The sequence below is a fragment of the Apaloderma vittatum genome, unplaced genomic scaffold (assembly GCF_000703405.1).
Source record: "Apaloderma vittatum isolate BGI_N311 unplaced genomic scaffold, ASM70340v1 scaffold2264, whole genome shotgun sequence".
NCBI classification, from domain to species: domain Eukaryota; kingdom Metazoa; phylum Chordata; class Aves; order Trogoniformes; family Trogonidae; genus Apaloderma; species Apaloderma vittatum.
Genome location: NW_009714152.1, coordinates 36,227 through 52,897, shown reverse-complemented (window position 1 = coordinate 52,897; position 16,671 = coordinate 36,227). Strand labels below are relative to the sequence as shown.

The window sequence follows — 16,671 nt, the reverse complement described above, 5'->3', positions numbered from 1 at the left end:
CCTTGACATGCTTGCATCATTTGCCAGCTTAATGGAAGAGAAGATTGGCATGAACATTCAACTGTTTGTACATTAGGTCTCTTGCACCTCTCAAGCAACTCCAGGCAGGTTAAATAATGAGAAAACTCATTTCTGTGTTGCTTTATGTTCTTTGCTTTTCTACCTTATTATAATGCTATACTGGCTAAGTTCACTTAATCGAAATGGAGCTGATAGTATTCTAGGAAATTTCAGTAGCATTACTTAAAACTGTTTTTTTAAAAAAAATGCATTAGACTGTTCTGTTTAGATTTTAGTTTATTATATAGGTACTTACAATAATATACTGGGTTTTTTGCTTACGAAAAGTAGGCAGAGTGATACTGAAGGTAATGAAGCTGTGGGACAACAAGGCAAGAAACTACCTTAAAATATAAACATACCGTTTTAATCATATGTGTAGGTGGAAGGAGGTGGTAAGAATTTGTATCTTTTCAGATATGTACTTCTTTTCTTTCTCTGTTGTAAGTGAATAAATAGCATTTTCTCCTTACATCCATAGACAGAAATATTATTCTAAATTCTGAAATAATATGGAGTAGGTATGCATCATAATCCTGACAAAAATGATAGATCATACATGATTTTCTAATCTAATATCTTTGGTGTAGGTGCTGGGGTAAAACAGTAGCTGAATTTATACAATCTCACATTTGTGTATTAAACATTGTGAACGTCCATCAAAAATACAAACATCTTGCTAACACCGTTAAAGTTGCTAAATTTTGATTCGCATATAAACTTTATTAACCTTTGCTTGCTGTATTTGACTCAGATATATTCAGTTATTTTGAGTTTCTTAAGACAGATTCCTCTTGTATTCCATCCAAAATAACATAGACCTACGCACAGACAGACGGGCAATAATGTGTTGTTTTCTTTTGACATGTCAAAGACACATCTCAACGGTATGTTGACAGACATAATTTTCTTCTAGGATGCTTCCACATGAAAATGAAACTTTGAAGGAATTAGTCAACTCTAGTAAAAGCAAATTAGACTTTGCGATACAAGTGTTTTTTCTGATTATGTTAATGTGACACAGCTTGATTGTGTCCCCCAAAGGCCATGGCAAAGTATAATCAGTCAGTCTCTAAATTGAAATAATTCTAAAATATCTAAAAATGCAAATATAATCAGAGAAGAGTTCCAAGAGTTCTTTGAAACATTGTTTCTGTCAGTCTGTATTGGAAGACCTGCGTCAAATCTTGCTATAAAATATGATTGTTTCAAGTGAATTGGGCACTCATGCATTTTATAGGTATCATTAAATAAATCATGTTGCCAAAGAGTTGCTTGCAGCTACATTTTCAGTGAGTTACATTAAACATTCTCAAAGTATTTGCAGGCACGATCACTGTGTATACAGGAAGGTAAGTTTATGTATGCAAACAGGTACATAGGCTAGAGTAATTGGACAGATTGGCTAATTACGTTTCTAGACATGCAGTTGTGTATTCAGTTCAAAAGCATGTGCACAATTTAGTCTATGCAAATTAATGCAATCACAAATGTTGCTGGTAAATTAAACCCATATATTTAATTTTACCCTTTAGATGTCAACAATGTCAGATAAGGTGGAGTTTGCGTATTCTGGAGTAATTAATTTATTACTAGAAAGATCCCAGAGCCCTTTTCAGGAAATTTAGAAGTATAAAGTTTGTTGGTGGAAGAGGTTGACTTTTATGTGGCATCATGTATGTATTGTGACAAAATACTAACAAGTGCAAAACATTTGTAGTGATTGTCTACCTTTGTTTCAAGAGCAACTGACATCATCTACCTAAACTTGTGCAGAGCATTTGAGGCTGTCCCACACAACATCATTGTCTCTAAATTGGTAGATACATGAATTTGAGTGTTGGACCACTCCATTGATAAGGAGTGTTCTGGACTCAAAAGAGTTGTGGTCAGCAACTCGATATCTAAATGGAGACGAGTACCAAATGGTGTTCCTTGGGGGTCAGTACTGGGCCTGATGCTGTTTAACATCTTTGTCAGCAACATGGACAGTCGCATTGAGTGCACCCTCAGCAGGTTTGCTGATGACACCAAGCTGTGTGGTGCGGTTGGCACGCTGAAGGGAAGGGATTCCATCCAGAAGGACCTTGACAGGCTCGAGAGGTGGGCCTGTGCCAACCCCATGAAGTTCAACAAGGACAAGTGCAAGGTCCTGCACCATACCTAAGAAGGGCCCCCAACATAAGAAGAACACAAACCTATTGGAGCAAGTCCAGAGGAGGGCCACAAAGACGATTAAGGGACTGGCACCTTCCCTCTGAGGACAGGCTGAGAGAGTTGGGATTGCTCAGCCTGGAGAAGACTTTAGAGAGACTTTATAGTGGCATTCCAGGACTTAAAGGGCATCTCCACAAAACATAAGGAGGAGAGATTCTTTTTCAGGCAGTGTAGTGACAGGACGAGGGGCAGTGGTTTCAGACTGAAAGACAGTAGACTTGATTAGTTATAAGGAATTTGTTCTTCACTGTGAGGGTGATGAGACACTGGAAGAGGTTGCCCAAAGAGGTTGTGGATGATCCCTCCCTGGAAGTGTTCAAGGCCAGGTTGAATGGGTCTTTAAGCAACCGGGGCTAGGTGGGAGGTGTCCCTGTCCATGACTAAGGGGTTGGAACTTCCCTTCCAACCCAAACCATTCTATGTTTGCAATGGAATGAGAAAACTACATTGTAGAATTTTAGTAACTGTAAGTTGCAGTGATCTGGATTTGCTTCCTGCATATCAAATCAAAAAATAATAAATAGAATGGATAGAAAAGTGGTTTCTTATAATGAAGGAACTGATTTCTTTGTTTACTCTTTGTTTTCCTATCTAACATTATAAAATGTAAAAATATGTATATCATCCCAGTAGTTTCTCAGTTATATTCATGTCAATAGTTTATATGTGTGTTCATTGCCTAGCTGTAAAAAAATAGACAGAACACCTGGTAACAAAGAGATAGTGGACAAGTCAAGAAATGTGATTCAATTAAATAATGATGTAAGGAAAAGTTTGAGTACATAAGTGAAAGGCATTATTAATGTATTTTATGAAATTTTACTTATCTACTATAACTAGTATTAAAAATATTTTTAATTGACTTTTCGTATTTGCATGTCATCTCAGTGACTGACAATCTGAAAATAGCTTTTTAGCAGCTCTGATAATACAGAATCCCGTGTCTGCGTCTTTATACTAAAGCTTCTGAACAAATGCCCAACCAAAGCATTTCCATGACCAGGTATCTCTACATCAATACCTTTGAAGCATCATTATTTATAATTTATTTATCGTGATATCTGCCATTCTAAGTTGGGGAAAATACAGATATTTCTGTTTTGTAGAAGATTATTATTAGTTTTATAGAAACCAGTATTTTGAAGAGTGATCTGCTGAAAGTCTCAGGTGACTTCTGTGTATAAGAGGAAACTTTACTCTCTTCATCCTAAATGAGTACCCTGGGACAGCTCACATTTAAAAGCCTAATAAGGCAGAGGTTAGTTGGGAGAAGGTAATCTGTTTGACTACATAAAAAACTCTGTTTTTCTCATACCTGTACACTAATTGTCACAGATCTGTGATTTCCCTCTGTTTTATCTTGTCTTTAACCTTCACTGATGGCACGTACAAGGGTACAGCTATACTAAAACCCTGTAATCACCACTAGTCCTTTCTTTGTTTTAGAGTATCTATGCCCAACAGCCTCTGTGTTTGTCCAAATCCTGCTTCAAATTTTGTTTTTTTGCTGACAACAGTGGGGATTTCCCTGTTGATGTCTGGAATGTTTGCAAATGATTTGTGCAGCATCTAAAAGTTACTGTATCTCAGATAAACAGAAGTTGTGTCAGATTGATAGTTGAGACTCCAGTCCTGTCAATAACCTTAAACTACTGAGGCGCTTCTGGAAAATTGTGAGCTATAAAAGTACTGAGAAGTAAGAGAATGATGCAGCCATCTACATAATCTAATTCTGCTGGGGCTTTTGTGGGAGATTGGACAACTCTCAGTCAAGTGAGAGGAGCAGCAATTGTCAGATTATTACTATATATTATACGGAAGCAAAGATGCAGTTAAACTTTACTATAATAGAAGTGATTTGTAGTTAGTCTTCAAGTGATGTAACTCAACAGAAAGGATTGTTACTCACTATTAATTAGGGTTATATGTTTGCATTGTTTCTGTAGTTTTTTAATACTTTCTGATGGACGTGAAAAGTTTCTGTATGGATATTTTGCCACTCATGCTACATGTAATTGAAGGTATTACTAGCTTTTTCAAGAGTAACTGATAATTTCTGGGTACAGTGTTTATGGTTCCTGTTTACATTAAAAAAATCTGTGCAGTTCAGAATTTTGCCACACAACATAATCTGAATGTATCCTTCTATATCTTACATGATTTTTTTTCTTCTTAAAGACCACATTTACAGCCAAAATTATGAACAACATAAAAACTTTAGCATAGCTGAGAAATGGGGGTTTGGTTTTGATCATCAGAAGTTTACTGATGAGTGTATGTTTTTAGCATTTTACTCTGCACATCATAGCACCAAAGGGTGAGGAGTGTATATTTTCTGATTCCATTTTTTTCTTATTCTGGACAAGTTCTTCTCAAACAATGCTTCATGACTATTTAAAAAACCAGTTCTTTGTTATGGCTAGGTGAAACAAGCTGAAAGAGTTCTGCTCCATTAAAGAAAATTTGAGTTTTTTGTAAGATAAATTTGAACATCTGCTGGTTGAGTGTGTCCTGATAAGTCATTGCTAGGTTCTCAGCATAATAATTTTTAGATTCCTTGTTAAGGATCTAAGCAGAAAAAACAATATGAAAATCATACATTGTCATTCTATTTTCTTATTTATATGGAAGCCTTTAATATATATGTATATAAGCATATTCTAAGTTGGTCTATATGTCAGGCAACTCACATAAACCAGCTGTGTCAGGATACAATGTCTGCTAAATGCTTTCAGAGATGCAAAAAAAAATTGGAAAAATTCATGAAGAAAAATGAATTCAAAGCTACAGAGAGAAAACATGCTTGTCTGAGTATGACCATGTACAACAAACTACTGAAGGCTAGGAGAGTATTCTGAGGAAGCATCAGTAACTTGACTTTTAGTTTGACCCAGTGTAGGTGTTTTCTGTGTTCAGAGGATCCATCTAGCTAGATCTGTTTGTGTAACCATACACATAAACTCTTAGGCAGATCATTTCTGTACTCCAGGGGGTTACCTTTTTTTTCCTTTGAACTTTACAGTGGATACTAGAGTCTGAATTTTATGAAATGTAAGCTGTGGAAGGCAGTGTTCAAAGTCGGGCAAACTGTACTCTGAGGGACTGTCTACCCACTTCTATAGATACATTTTTCATATGAAGTTCTAATACTTAAATGTTGCCTCTTTTAACACTAGTCTTAGTTCAGTAGCTCTTTTCATACTACTTAATAACAACAACAAAAGGAAATAGCACACAAATCTGTCATCTTTTGCTGATCAATAAGTTATTAAATCATCATCTTTCTTCTATTAAGATATCTTAGAAAGTGAAATGATACACGACTGTCAAGTATCGCTACAATGAGTAATGTACGAAGGTGAGCGAGTGTATCCTGAAGAGTGTGGCAGGTCTCTGCTTAGAAAAAACTTTATGGCTGAAATTGTGTATGGTTTACTGTGTGTAAAGGCTCATTAAAATACCCTGAATATGTTCTATTTTTACATACTTTTTGTTTACTTACAGTATGAAAGAGGCTGGTTTAGGCCATAAACAGTGGAGGGGTGGTCCCATTTCATCAAACTGCAAGCAGTGTCCAGTAGTTTATACCAATCCTGTTTGTGGATCAGATGGTCACACATATTCTTCTCAGGTAAGAATTAAATAAAGAACTAAATTATTCTTTCATTGTTCCATTCAATTCCAGCTCTTGGCTAATAAAATACTGTCAGCATTTGTTTGTTTTGACTAATACATTACAGACTGCAGCTTACAGCAATTCTAGCGTATCGTAAGATAAAAAAGCAAAATGGTAGCAAATCCTGAGCAGCATGAAGCAGTGGTACCCGAAGAAGCACAGTCTAAGAGTGCTCCAGAATATAACGAAGCTCCGGGTTAAGTCTGTTTGTTACAGACACCAAGGCAGGATTTTGAGTAAGAGGGAAATAAGTGTTACATGTCTCCAGTTTGGTGTAGGGTAAACATGTTATGTCAGATTTTCCAGTTGACAGTTGAGGGGATGCTTCACATTTCAAGCACATAGGCATAGATGTAACATACCCAGATAAAAAGTGTAATTACGTAAATAATTGCTGCATACCTTTCCTTTTTACAACAGCATTTTATATATTTTAAGACTATAATGAAATCTTCCTTCCATATCCCTGAATCCTCCTGTCTTTTCTGTCATACTTCTTTAAAGACAGTATAGTAATTGAAAAAAGTTAATGTTAATTTGCCCAGACTTTTTTGGAGAAAAGATTCTGTGACTTCATACTGAAGTCCAGAAGCCATGGGACTGCATTAGTACACTGCTCAGGTGAAACTTTTGAAATGGAATGACTTCATATTACTGAAAAAATCTCTATTTCTTTAGCATCCTCCTTAAAAACTTCCAGTAGAATGTTCTACCAGTATAAACAATTGAATGTTCTCTAGGAGAAATAAATATGTGGTCTTGATGAGCCTGTTTTTGTCAGAAAGAGCACGCAATTTAGTAGTGCAAGAGGAGCTACTGTATTCAGTCATTCTGACACCACTAACAAAATGTTTCTAATAGTAGATAACATCCAGTGCCTCGAGAGAAATATAGCAATAATAATAATGCTGATTGTTCTAGATCAAATTGGCAGAAATGGAGAAGCTCTATGTTTGTTACTTAAAAAGAAAAAACTTCCATATAGCATTTCAAGCAAAATACTTTTAGGACATTTCCCCATATTTAAGTATATGAGAGTTGTTATTTGCTGTATTGAATTTTCTTTTATTTTTTACTGCAATCACAAACTACTTGTGTGACTCACTGTTGGAATAAACAAATATTCAGGGATATTTTCTTCTTGATAAAATAAATAATGGGAATATAAGTAGTGCTTCCTGAACCTTGACAATTCTTCTGTTTTTATTCTAAATCTTCTATTATATAATGCTTTCTTATACAAACTGAATAGGTAGTTATAGGGAACTGGTAAAGAATGTTAATTTTCCTTTTTAAAAAAAATAAAAATTAAAATTCCTAACTCTTACACCAGGATGTCTGAGGCCCTACATGTGAATTTTGGACACTTTGGCTTAGCAGAAAAATAATTTTTTTTTCCAGTGATGATATGACTTCAAGAATTCTTAAATTAAAACTGTTTTTCATTCATGTTAGTCTCTTGTCTATATTTTATCAAGAGCTTGAAATGTGTTTACTTACTAGACATTAGATGATACTGTCATTTAGCATTTCTTTTGCTCTGCCATGTGGAGGTTTAGTCAGTCTTTAAGTCTCAAACCCAGCTTGCATGTAGACAGAAACCAGCTGGTAGTCTCTAAGATTTTGCAGTTTAAGTAGACAAAGTAGGAAGTAAAAAAGAGCAATTTTTTTTTGAACACTGTATACTTTATCTATTGCAATGTCTCCCTATATTCTTTCTATTGCGTTCTAAACGTCATAGCCAGTTTTAAACTCTTATTTTATCGCATGAGAATGCTGTAGTCTAAATAGTGCTATAGGCAGAAGTGACTCCTACAGCTTTTCATGGTCTTGTCTGAAGTGGATGTACAGCTAATATAGACAGATGATGTCTATAAATAATATGAGAGGCAGATTTTTGTATCAGTTCATGTGTTAAAGGTGAGGGTGTGCTTCTCAGAAAGATGAGAGATGAGTGGGCTAAATAGATATACTCTGCTTCCATTCAGGTGCATTATTAGAGCTGTAGTCAGTGCAATAACACATGTTGTCCAACTTTTGTGCCCCATATTTCCATATAATGTGGAAGTTATGTAGCATTAGAGAGCTTTTGCTGTATTTTCCTTTTGTCTTCCACTACCTTGTAATCATCAATTTAAAATCTAAGTTTATGGCAGAAAAAATGCTAAAAAAAAAAAAAGTTAATGACCAGAGATCTGTATTATTTTTATTTTATTTTGTTATGATTCACATTCTATGGTGCAGTTGCATCAAAATAGAGGTCCTTGCAAGGTTATTTCGGGAACAGTCATTTAAAAAATTGACATGAAGACAGATATTTGTGTTCCTTTACTCCGGGCAAAGTTTAGTTTCGTTGTGTCATCAAGCTACAGTAGGAGTTTGTATAGTAATTATCTTGTATTTCAAATGCACTTGTCTGACTGTGGCAAGTTGTAAAATACATTTGCTGAAAATCAGTCAGTAAATAGTGTTGTAGAACACAGCCAGGCACGTGCCAGTTATCACATGGACACTACTTTGAGGGGTCTGCGTTCCCTTATCAGGCCATGCCCACACTACTGTTTCTGTTAAATTATGTAACTATAGGTATTCCATGCTTTATTTTTTGCTGTGGGGATTAAAATAAGTATAGAATGGAGAGAAAGAAAGATTAATTTCTAAATTGAGTTTGTCCAGAATCCGGTAAGGATGTTCTGTCTCCGGTTCATTTTAGCAGGCCAGGTTAGTTTTACTGTGCTCTCAGCCACAATTAGTCACATGCAGTCAGTGTAAAGGAAGAGTAGCAGGTGTAGGATATTCATTATTAGCGTTACAGGAATGTTGAAATAAAAATTTTATGTGCTGAAATGTTCACTAATGAAAGTGAACATTATTATGTGAGAAGAAATTCGGTATAAAGAGCTCCTGCCATTTCCTTGCCAGGGTGGTGTTATAACAGTTTTTAGTTAATAGCCTTTAAATAATACTATGTGTGCCTTACAGTTCATTAGTCTGGTTTTACTTTATGCATTGCTCTCAACTTTGGCACTTGTAAGTGCTTTTTTCACTTTTACTCTAGGAACTCTCAAGCAGTGTTGTAGCATAGGACTATGTGGATTTTTTATGAAATATTTTTTGACCTATATTTGAAAACTTCATATGCTTGAAGATGTCCCTGTAGGTATAAAAAGCAATAAAAATAGTGTTTTACAAAAATAATGGGTCTAAATTAGTTTTTTAGACTAAGAGTATAGAAAACAAAACAGAAAAAGGATATGAATTCTTTATATACTGTATAGATAGATACAGAATTAGATGGTTTTTAAGTGTTCAAATACTTTTAGTGATTCCTTTCTTATTATTAGAGTGAGAGAGAGCCAGTGGATAATATCACACTGTGTGTGGAGGGGGGAGTTTGGTGCTGGTTTCTTACTCTAGACAAATTGTGTTCATGATTTTACAGGAACATAAATTCCTAGATCTTTATTCTCAGAGTATCCCATATTTAACATTTTAAAAAGAAAAAAAATAATTGCTGCTTTTGTTAGTTTGAGGTGTTTTTAACACTTCTACTTAATAATCTGTATCTCTTTGCAATGTATTTAGTGTAAGACAGCTTGTTTGGAGGAAGCATAAAAAATATGTAGCAGCACTTTTTATCTTTGATATTATTTTAAACAATGTCCTATTACAAAAGTTAAATTGATGTAAATTTATTTATTAGCTTTTTGTGAGCTTTCAGGTCATATGCCTAAGCTGTTAACAGTTTCCTTCTACTTCAGAAAAGATTACTAGAAATAGATTTACTAGTACAAAATTATATTTATTTTGTAATAGTAAATGAAAGTAATTTTCACAAACCTGATTCAATGTATGTCAGTCTTATATTTTAAATTGATCTAATCCACAGTACCTTTCATTTTATCTACATTTTTACAAAGCAATCTGCTGTAAGCTTAACTATCAGTTGAAACTTAGCCAAAAATAATAAGGTTAAATCATTGCCTACCATCTTTAGCAATAAAATAATGTAATTATTTGACAGCATGCTGGTCTGGTCTTTTGCAGCTGGAAGAAGCAGCTTTCAGATGCTCTGCTAGCACCAGTGTGTTTCTCTTAATAAAGTAGATTCTGTCAAGAAACCTCTCAAAAGTAAGATTTTTGTCTCTGTCCAGTTCCCAAGCAAGACCCAGACAAAATTAACCTGTTGCTGTGACTATCTTTCAAGCCTCGTACAGACCAAATCTACATTGGACTGTCAGAGTGAAGGGCTTGTGGCTGAGGTACGTTGGCAAATAAAGGAAAGGTTTTGGCAAATGAAAGAACCAACCAACAAACCACGATCAGCCTTCCTTCTGCCTCCTGGTTCCCCTCCTCCAACTGACAAAAAAACCCGTAACAAACCCTTCTTGAATGAGACTGACCAGCGTTTTGTTTAATTGATCCATCAATCAAAGCATACTTTATCAGGACTTACTGATCTTTACAGAAATACTGGAAACACCTTGTTTATTGCTGAAATGCTTAAAAAAGGCTAACAATGGAAAATCAAGAAATGAAGTTGTCTGATTTTCTAGCTTCCGCCATTAGTGACTTTTGGCAGTAATGCCTGAAATTGTATCTGGAACCTTTAAATTGCTAAGATGTGGTATTCAAGAAAATGTCTGAAAGGTGACTCACTTTACTTAATCCAGTTTTCCAAATCTACTGATCTACTAAAAATTCCAAATTATATGTAACCAATCTCTTTTTATCAACTGCATTCAAAATAAATGGCTGCTAAAGCTATAGAGAATGGAAATGGTAGCTTAGATGGCAAATTACTTTACAGAACCGCATTATTTTTTAGGCTAGGATGACATAAGTATGCTAGCATGAATTGAATTTGGTTCTTTTTTTTTTCTTTTCCAGAATACTGTGTTTGTTTAATATAAAATTATATATTGAATTATATTATATACATAAACTTTAAAACTTCAGTAAAAATTAAAAAATGCTACTTCATGGACTGGAAAATAATTTTCTTGAGCCTTCCTCTATGTAATGCCTTAACATTGTTTTTAAAAATAGTATTCAATTTTCTTTAGAATAGAAACAATCTAGGTTGCAAGATCAAACTAATAAAAGATTACAAAAAATAGGAGAAAGTAAGCAAGTGTCGGTGTTGATTAAGTAAGTTTCATATCACAGCAACAGTATAGTGATACCAGATAATGACTGTAGAAAGAATTCAGATTCAGAACCTATTCATGAAAATCTAAATCTATATGATAACTGACAAACAAGAAAGCCAGTAAAATGAGGAAAATCAAATGTTTTTAAGTTGAGAAGATAGTTGAAGATTCAGATTTCTTAAACTGTTAAATTTGTTAGACACATGCATGCGTCTCTGGACAACAGCGTTTTTCTCAATGGTAGCTTTAACCAGCAGAAGTTAATTTTTTGAAAAAGATATTCAAAATAAGTAGAGTTACATCTAAAATCAGAATCATTTTGTCATAAGGATTCTTTTCCAAGAGAATGTATCCCCAGCACACACAGGTAGAAATGCATAGGAGCTGAACACATTTGCTGCAACTAGTGTAGCTGCGCTTGTGGAGTGATGGTGGAGAGCAGAAAATGCTTCTCAAAAGAAACCAGTAGAAAGATGTGTCTGGAGCATTAAGAAACAATGAATAATGTTCTTAAGTTTGTGTAGCTGTTTGAAACATTAAGGCACCTTAGAAAACCGTGGAAAAGAAAGTGATGAGCTGTGTCCTTTGCAAGGAGATCAAGAGAGAAGATTATTTCAGATTTATCAAGTGGAAGCTCCTTAGTGGTTTCAGCGGAGTGGAGACCAGAGAGGGTAGTAGTTGAAGAGCTAGATAAGTAGGACAAAAGGATTTTTAAGATCTTGGGAGACTTTTGTTTCAGCATATTTTTTTTTTTTAACAAATTGAAAGAGAGAGAGAGAGAGGCAGGTAAAGACAGTAGACGTGAAACAAGATGGTGTCATTCTTGGGAACAAATTTCGAGAGATAATAGCAGACAATCTATGATAAGAATGAGATAAAAGAAGATGAAATTGAAAATGGCAAACAAGAAAATTGACTCAGGTCTTGGCCTGGTAAAAACATTCAAATATTACACTTATAATTCCATAAAGAAGACCCCAAAGAGTGCGCCAGTATGGGAGGTGATAAGGAAAATGCGTGCAAGCCCTTACTAGAAAGGAAGAAGTTTAGTGATGTGTGATGTATTTCTGTTCTTGTGTCTGACAGCCTTACACCCCACCACAAGCATGTCATTTTGTTCTCCTCAGAACATTCCTTCCCATCCATATCAAGATGGTTTGAATATTCCTTACTTTTAAAGTATTTCTGTTGCTCTAATGCCAGTATACTATTTCTTTGTATACTTAAGATTCCCTGCTTAGAATACATCTGTAATTTAGAATTTTGAAATCGTTATTGAAAGGGGGATTATGTTTGTGTGCACTAATCTTAATTGGCTTTAATAAGACACATTTAGAATTTTACATTATGATACTGAAGAAATACATGTTGTCATGTATTAATAGCTCAGCAATATTAAGTTTATGGCTGTAAAATAATACGTGTATTCAATTGAAGTACAGAAAACTGTCAGGGCTTCAGGTTTTCTAGTGGGATGCCCGGTATCCACATTCACTTCCCCTCCCAAATCACGTCACTTTAAAATATCCAAAGCCACATATGGAAACACACAATCAGAAGTTTCCAGGTGGTGTAGATTTCACAACACTGGGTGTTGCTGTGAAGTTCCTGTTCCCTTCAGGACTCTGAAGTGTTAAGGTACACCTGCCACCCTCTCTCTTGGAGAGAGGAACCCAACAAAAAAAACAATCAACAACTCGAGAAAGAAGAAACCTTGAAGAAATTAGTAGTTGATGATCAGAAATACTTGAAATATTATAGCCATCTCTCAAACAGAATTCTTAAGGTTCTCCTGAGAACATAGAATCCTTCAGAAAACCCACCCTTCTACCCTCATCAGTTTTCTTCAGGGATATGGTTGTGATCTGTCCTCCTCAGTAATTTTTAACGAAGAGAACTGTTCAACCCGTTTATTTACATGTGCAGTGAATTTTAAGCTGTCTTTCTCCTAAGTTTACAAGATGCAATTAATAATAGACCTTTCTTCCACAAGTTAGGACATTGCTGCTTGCTCTGTTTGCATTAATATTGAGATCAAAGTGAAACAAAGTGTTTCATAACAGTTATATTCTTGGATGAGATCCTGAGTAAACAAGAAAATAGTATGAAAGTAAAATAAATCCCAAAAGAACAGATCTGGACATTGAGTAGAACTGAGAAAGGCACAAGGATCTAAAAAATATGACTATCAGAGATATGTTGGCTGCATCAAAACAAAGTTTCAGGAGGAAAAAAAAAGGAACCTCGTAGGCCACCATGGATTTATTGGAGGAGAAAAAGTTTAAGTAGCAAAATTTGGCACTCTAGCTCTTTGTTCAGAACATGGCATGTGAAGACTTGGCCTTGTGTCCTTATTTCATATGTGCTTGAAATGGAACAGGGAAGTCTTTTGTATATTTCAGAATTCAGGTGCTAACAGCAAAAAGTAGAAAGATTTAGGTGTAGTTCTCTGTGTCTCTGCACAAAATATATCTCTTTAAGTTCACTAAGAGACATATGTAACCTAGGGAAAAAACAACCATGCTTTGGAATATTAACTTCCTCTTGCACCACAGCTTGTTTCTTCCCCAGCATTGTGAAAACCATAATGAAAGTGGAATTTTATAAACATTTCATTCAGTGATAGCACATGTAGCTTATTTTGAACTGTTTAATAAATAAAAGTCTAGTAATTTGGATTCAAATGAATTTTAGCATACATTTTCAGATGGGCAAAAAAACAGACTAGAGAGCTGGAGAAGCAGTGTGATGGTAAGAAAACTTGAGAGTTCCTAGCTGTGTCTTAGCTTCTGATCCAAATGGTGGTTCTGTAGTACACTGATGAAGGTTTCACCTAAATGTAAATAACTTAGCGGAACAAATCAAATTATACCTGCAGTTTTTGGTTTTGGGGTTTTTTTTCCCAGTTGCCATAGTATAGTTTAAATGTCTTAGAAACTTAGTTTAAATGTCTTAGAAACTTAGATGGGATAACTCAGCATGGACTAGCTAGGTCTGTGCACATGACTTTTATTATTTTCATTTTATTTCCTGAAATTGAAAACTAATGAGCACACCCTTTAGATGCTATTTTAGCTCATGTGTTACTTTATAAATATTTCAACTGAGGTATAATTAGATAAATTAGACGTGTTTAATTAGTAATGCGATCAGCCACCATGGCTTAGGAAGCCATATCATATTAAAAATATGATGATAATGCATGTTAATAAGGAATAAGCAGATTCTTTTAAGAAAAAAAACCATGCTTTTACAAGCCATTTTTGTCTTATTATAAGCCTTTATAGCTTTGCCATTACATTTATTTTACCATTGCCATTACTCAGAAATTTGCATGTCAGCTGGGAATAAGTGAAGATCTTTCTGCTATTTTTAAGATGATAATTTAGGAGAATGTTTTTGATCACATTTTAGATTTTTGTTTGAATATTAATTTTCAGATTTGAAGTGGGAAATTGTAAATTTATTTTTTCTAAGCAACATTTCTCTTTCCATCTTTCACAAAATTTTCTCCAAAATAAAAAACCAAATCATAGCAATTGGGTGCACCAAGGATGTCATCTATGTACTGCATTGTTTGGTGTTCCGTGCAACTGTAGCTTGGGTCTGCTAAAATTGAAGAGGGAGTTTGAAACAAGGAGCCTGAGGGAGTGTTGAAATTTGGACTATATGGGCAAGAGGTCTGAATAAGAGATAGAACTTGTAGTATATGCATGTATATGTCAGAATGAGAAACTTTTTTTATATTAAGCAAACGAGAAGTTATTAGTGTATTTTAAGCTATTATGAGAAGCTATTAGTGTATTTTAAAACTGTGTCCATGTTTATAATTTGGGGAAAATGTAAGATCAGAAGGAAAAATATAGCTAGAAATAATATAGTTACCTATTTTTGCCCCTTCTTTTTTAAGACACTAAATACTGTGTTGTGGTTTTTGTATTTGAAATATCTTGGGTTTTACGGAATTTATTGTCTTCAGGGAATATTGAAATATTAATTTGGATATGAGGATAAACAATGTATCATCAGTTCTCTTTCAACCTCAAAAGATTTTTTTTGCTCACCGTCTTGGTTTAAGCGCATTTCCTTTTGGCCAAAATGTTAGCTGTATGTCTTTATGGTTAAAACATTTTCAGTGTTACTCTAATTTTAGATAGTAGCACTTGTTTGCAGAAAAGCTTTTAGCCTAAACTCCTATTGTTTAGGCATTAATACATATGATTAACAGGTTACTGACCGGACAGAAAAAGCATCTAACAACATGGCGGACATTTCATAGATAACTTTACATGTTAATTTTTAATTTCTAAAGCTTGAATTAGATGAAAATGTGGCATCTTAGCGTTGTGTGGCGGGTTTTAGTTTGAAATTCTATATTTTAAATGTTTGTGCCTTCTTGACTGCTTTTTGTAAAGAATTATAAAATGACGTAGTAATTTCAAAATTAGGATGACCGTATTAATGTCACTTTGGCCATATTTTCACCTCCACTTTAAGCTAACCTAACATATGACACCATTGCACAAAGAAGTGATACTGTAGTGATTTGACCCTGGCTGGTGGCCAGGTACTCGCATAGCCACTCTGTCACCCCCTGCTTCTCTGCTAGATGGGGTAAGAAAATATATTGAAGGGCCTATAGTTTGAGATAAGGACAGGGAGTTCACTCACATGTACTGTTCCAGGCAAAACAGATGCGATTTTGAGAAAATTAGATAAATGTATTAAAGAAAAAATCAGAGTAGTTGGAGATAAAAACATACCTTAAAAAAAAAGTATAACACCTTCCGCCCACCCCTCCCATCTTCCCAGGCAAAACATCAGTCCCAGTTTATCCACCTCCTTCCCCTGAGCGGCGCAGGGAGACAGGGAATGGGGGTAACAACCAGCAATTGCCAGGAATCAGCCCCTTGCATCAAGCGGTCCTTGACCGCTTTTCCATGTTCTGTATCAAGTAATGCTTCATGGTGATCTGGACCTGGAATATAACCTGATCAGCACTCATACTTTCCACTTTGCCTCCTTTGAAATTTTTGGTAGGAAAATGTATATTTGAGAGGATATTCCAAATTCCTTCAGCCATTCTGTTTATACTGTAACAGCTAGGTTTCTCTGCTTGACCTATGGAGATTTAGCTGGTAGATAGCAGAGGAGAAGCCTGGTTTACAACTTGTAGGCTATGGCAGTAAGGTTTTTGAATTCTCCAATGCTTACTGATAATCCACAGTTTTACCTGCGATAGATCACTTTTTCTCCTTTTCCGTACACTGGGAGGATAGTTAGAGCTCATTGAATGAGGATGTGGAAGAGTTGAGGAGTGAGAAGTAGGATCTTTTGCTCTTTTCTGTCTCACAGGTTAGTGTCAGAATCATTATCCATGACCACAGTTGGTAATAATGAGAAAAAAACCCCTATTAATATTTTTCCCTGTATGTAGGTATATGTTAAAATTAAGTTTTTGTAGTATATGAACTAGTAGTTGTGCATTTTTTCTTAGAATTATATGGCATGCCCCGTTTAATTTTAAATGCACAGATAAATCATGGACTTCTACAGAGAACTCTT

At 35.0% G+C, this 16,671-nt stretch overlaps 1 protein-coding gene across 1 annotated transcript in view; it reads left to right on the top strand.

The window, feature by feature from the left end:
• LOC104273321 (testican-3-like) overlaps positions 1-16,671 on the top strand; it is a gene marked incomplete at both ends in the record, with an annotated part of 50,409 nt that overhangs the window by 26,741 nt on the left and 6,997 nt on the right. Inside the window, one exon of the mRNA XM_009868627.1 lies at positions 5,782-5,908. Coding sequence (XP_009866929.1) covers positions 5,782-5,908 — 127 coding nt within the window. The remainder of the gene's footprint in view (positions 1-5,781; positions 5,909-16,671) is intronic.